Source organism: Pseudomyrmex gracilis, unplaced genomic scaffold, assembly GCF_002006095.1.
Source record: "Pseudomyrmex gracilis isolate BER0280 unplaced genomic scaffold, ASM200609v1 scaffold_4650, whole genome shotgun sequence".
Classification (NCBI taxonomy): domain Eukaryota; kingdom Metazoa; phylum Arthropoda; class Insecta; order Hymenoptera; family Formicidae; genus Pseudomyrmex; species Pseudomyrmex gracilis.
This window is the reverse complement of record NW_018025234.1, coordinates 1-3,853: the sequence shown is the minus strand read 5'-3', so window position 1 is coordinate 3,853 and position 3,853 is coordinate 1. Positions and strand designations below refer to the sequence as shown.

The 3,853-nt window shown below is 30.4% G+C and overlaps 1 protein-coding gene across 1 annotated transcript; it reads left to right on the top strand.

Moving 5' to 3' along the window:
- Nucleotides 1-652: 652 nt before the first annotated feature.
- On the top strand, nt 653-3,835 carry LOC109863391 (uncharacterized protein C05D11.1-like; the record flags this gene model as incomplete). The annotated part of the gene is made up of 7 exons (XM_020443649.1): nt 653-998; nt 1,185-1,426; nt 2,122-2,287; nt 2,384-2,547; nt 2,664-3,194; nt 3,296-3,484; nt 3,743-3,835. Coding segments are annotated over exons 1-7 (1,557 nt in total), but the record flags the coding sequence as incomplete, so codon positions are not given.
- Nucleotides 3,836-3,853: the final 18 nt, after the last annotated feature.

Sequence of the window (3,853 nt, the reverse complement as noted above, 5' to 3'; positions counted from 1 at the left end):
CCCCCTGTCGCAAGAAATGCATTAAATATTTCACACATTATCTTCAAGTGAAACATAGCTCTTCTTTTCATAAAAAACTTTCACGAGTAAAAAATAAAAAGAGAGGTATATTGTCTTGCAATAGATCGTTAGCTCGTCAAACTTTGAGGAGGTGGAGGTATATTAGGTTTTCTCATACCTTATATAAAACTTTTCACGCGCAGAGCGTTTGCATCTATATTTTTTTTCTCTTCATAATAGTTGAAGTTTTTTTTTGTAGATCCTTTAGAACGAAAAATGCTGAGATAATTTTGTAGATCATTTAGAACAAAAATGCACATATTCTTCCTTTATCAAAGCCTACAAAAACGCATTAATTATAATTAATAATGTATAACTTCAAGTTTCTTATTTCAAAGATACATGTCACATAACTTGATAAGTTTTTACCGAATAAACATTTTCACAAAAAGCACTTTTTCTATTAAGGCCGGTATTCATGGTTGAATCTTATATTTAAGATTGTCTTATATTCATTTTACGATTGGTCGTCATGTAGCCAATGAAACATTTCGCTTAACTTTCAACGGTAAACAATACAACAAGTAACCAAGGTAAATTTCAAGGTAAATTTACGACAGTCTTACATATATAATCGGACTATGAATACCATCTTACTTGAATATATATTAAGAAACTACAGCCATCACATGTATAAATGTGACGTTCCTTTGTGCGTGTGAAAGATAGCGGACGTTCACAAGTTGCCGCGTTAATACTCACAAACTAGAGTTTTAGATCGAGATTCCGATAAGTATCAGCTTAAACAAAGTTTGTTTTTGTCAAAATGGCACACGATACACAACATCCGTCAAGCGAAAATTTCGGTTTTAACAAAGTATGTTCCCTAATGTGCGAGGATACTATTCCATTTCACATGTATAGATCTGTGAGCAGCGGCATCACTGTTTGTATTGTAGAATTAGACGATCCAATTATCACCGGTTATTTTAATATTGGTAATATATTGATATTATAATGTCACAACGCACACTTCAAACGTATTTTTGTTCACGTAAGATAGTTTCTTTCGAAAAGCGACATTTGCAAAATACGTTTGAAGCAATGCGTAGTATTTCTTATCAAATATAACGTCTTAAAAATATTTAAGTGTAGCTCTTAAGTATAACAATGTTTTTTATCAGTGACTGAAACATTAGATGACGACGGTGTTCCTTTTGCGCTGCAACATCTCATTTTATCGGGCAGCAAAGAACATCCAACCAAGACTAATTTAAATCTCTGGGCTACTAGACGCTTAGCAGACAACATCGTTGGTTATTGTTTAAAAGATCGTACTTATTTTACTATGAGCGCAGATGGTAGCGAAGCATTTCTTTCTCTAATGCCAAAATATCTTGATTACATATTTTATCCTAGTTTAGAGGTAATGTCTTTACTCAATTGTTTATATGTTTAAAACGAAAATGTGTGAAATATTGAGAGTATCAAATGATAAGTTTTTTATGGATGCTGTTTCCCAAACAAGTTGAAAAATCTATCATTATTTGAGATCTTCTCTAACCGCTAAATGTTAAACTGTCGATTTTTTACTGTTGACATATTAATAAATATTCTATTCTATTTTGAAAAATATTACCAGAGATTTTTTTTATTCGTTTTGACTTTTATAACGGCTTCTTTAATCTTACTAAATTTACATTTAATCTTATATTATGATTACTAAGTTAAAAAAACACATTGTTAGCATGCTGTGTTTTCAAATCATTCTGTTTTGTCCTTTAAAAACAACAACAGGTAACGTATTTAACATTTATCGAAAGAACATCGTTACACCGATACAACATTCGCGTAACAATTTAGCTCACATAATATAAATTTACCGCAGATTATTGTACTTTTACCTAATTTTAACAATAAATCTTATTCAATGTTATACCAACAATAAAAGGTATGGTACGAAATTCTGACGTGTTGTATCATACTGTATACAACAAATCACTTGTACTAAACTTTGTAAGAGATAGTAAACTATTTATTATTTATAAAATCTTTACTCTCAGAAGTACACAAAATAAATTTGTAAATAAAAATTTTTAATATTTCTCTACATTTTGGTAGGATTCAATATATCGTAGAAAGATACATCATTTTGACAACGATAAACATACCGGTGTATTGTATTGTAAACAACAGAAGAAAGAACAAACATCAAGCGAGATCATGACTAGGACAATGTTTAGAGCACTTTATCCTGAAAGTTGTGGATACAAATACGTAATAGGAGGTAAAAAGAATAACACGAAACAATTTCATAGTTTTTGTGTGTACATATTTCGAAGTGCTAGTGTACATAAGAAAATATTTATATTTGTAATTGCAGGTACAACTAAAAATTTGCGTGAAAGTACTACTCTTGAAAAAGTCAAACAATTTCATGAAAAATTCTACAGACCAGAAAATTTTACTGTATTGATAATGGGTAAGATAGAACACTGCAAAATTTTTCAGGCTTTACTGCCGTTAGAAAAGAAACTAAGTTTAAAAGTACGTACATATTGTTAAAGATTTTTTACGCCATATTCTTGTTTTTTCTTTGGAGCTTTGTGTGTTTAAAAAATTGGGGCATCAGTATAATATTCAGTTTTATATCTTACTTGCAGAAAAAAAATGATATATTTAAGAGACCTTGGCAAACTTCGATTAACCAGCTCACAGAGAACGTAATTGTGGACGTCGAATTACCATGTAGTGAAAAAACCAATGCCGAGGTGTATGTTGCTTGGCGAGGACCGTCAGTGGTTACCCAAATGTACGAATATCACGGTTGTAAATTACTCGTAAAATACATCGTGCTTTTATTCAATGCAAAACAATTATGGATGGAGAGATCAATGCCTGAATTGTATAATGAAAACATTTTGCCTGTTAATATAAAGTACGATTTTTTCATACATTCAGTTTCGATCTTGCGTGTGCGTTTTTCGAATGTATTAGGAAGAATTGATCTGATCAAACAATCTCTTGACAACGAAATTAGCAAATTATGTACAACTAGTATAGATATGAAGATAATAAGAAAGTTAATTCGAAACATTATTCTTGAACGACAATGTAAACTAAAAAGCAATCCGCACGCTATAATACAACAGTCAGTCTTTGATCATATAGTGTATGGGAATACAAATGATGATGTATGTGAAAAATTTAGTCATTTTAGTCAATGAATTTTATTTTTTTCATAATTTAATTATATTTTAATTCGGTATATATCATGTTTTTTGGATGTTCCCAGCTAAATGAACGATTAAACACTATACGTCAACTGAAGAAATTACAAACCGAATCTAAAACGTATTTTGTAAACTTGGCTAAGACTTATTTTCGCGACGCACCAACGGTTGTTGTAAAAGGCAAACCAAGTTCAGACGAGTATCGTATGGTGAAAAACGAAAAAATCTATATAAATAAACACATCGCAAAGGTAAGATGAAAAAGTTAAAACCAGAAAAAAAGTTACATTGTGCAATCTATTAAATATATTAGAGTATATATTTGAATCTTATAAGATTAGATTATATGTATAGTAGTAAGCTATATTAGATTATACATACAATTATACATACGATAATACATACATGTTTTTAAACGTAGGTGAAACAGCTCTATTAGTAGGTTGTACATACATTCTTTAATATACGTCAGCATGTTTTTCTTTTTTTTTTTTTCACGATTTTTTAAGGAATCTATACCTACCAAAATACTGACGAGTGTGCCTATACCTGGCATAGATTCTATCACATTTTATCAAATTGAGAATTATACCACGGAAACGGTCGAACAACATCCGAAA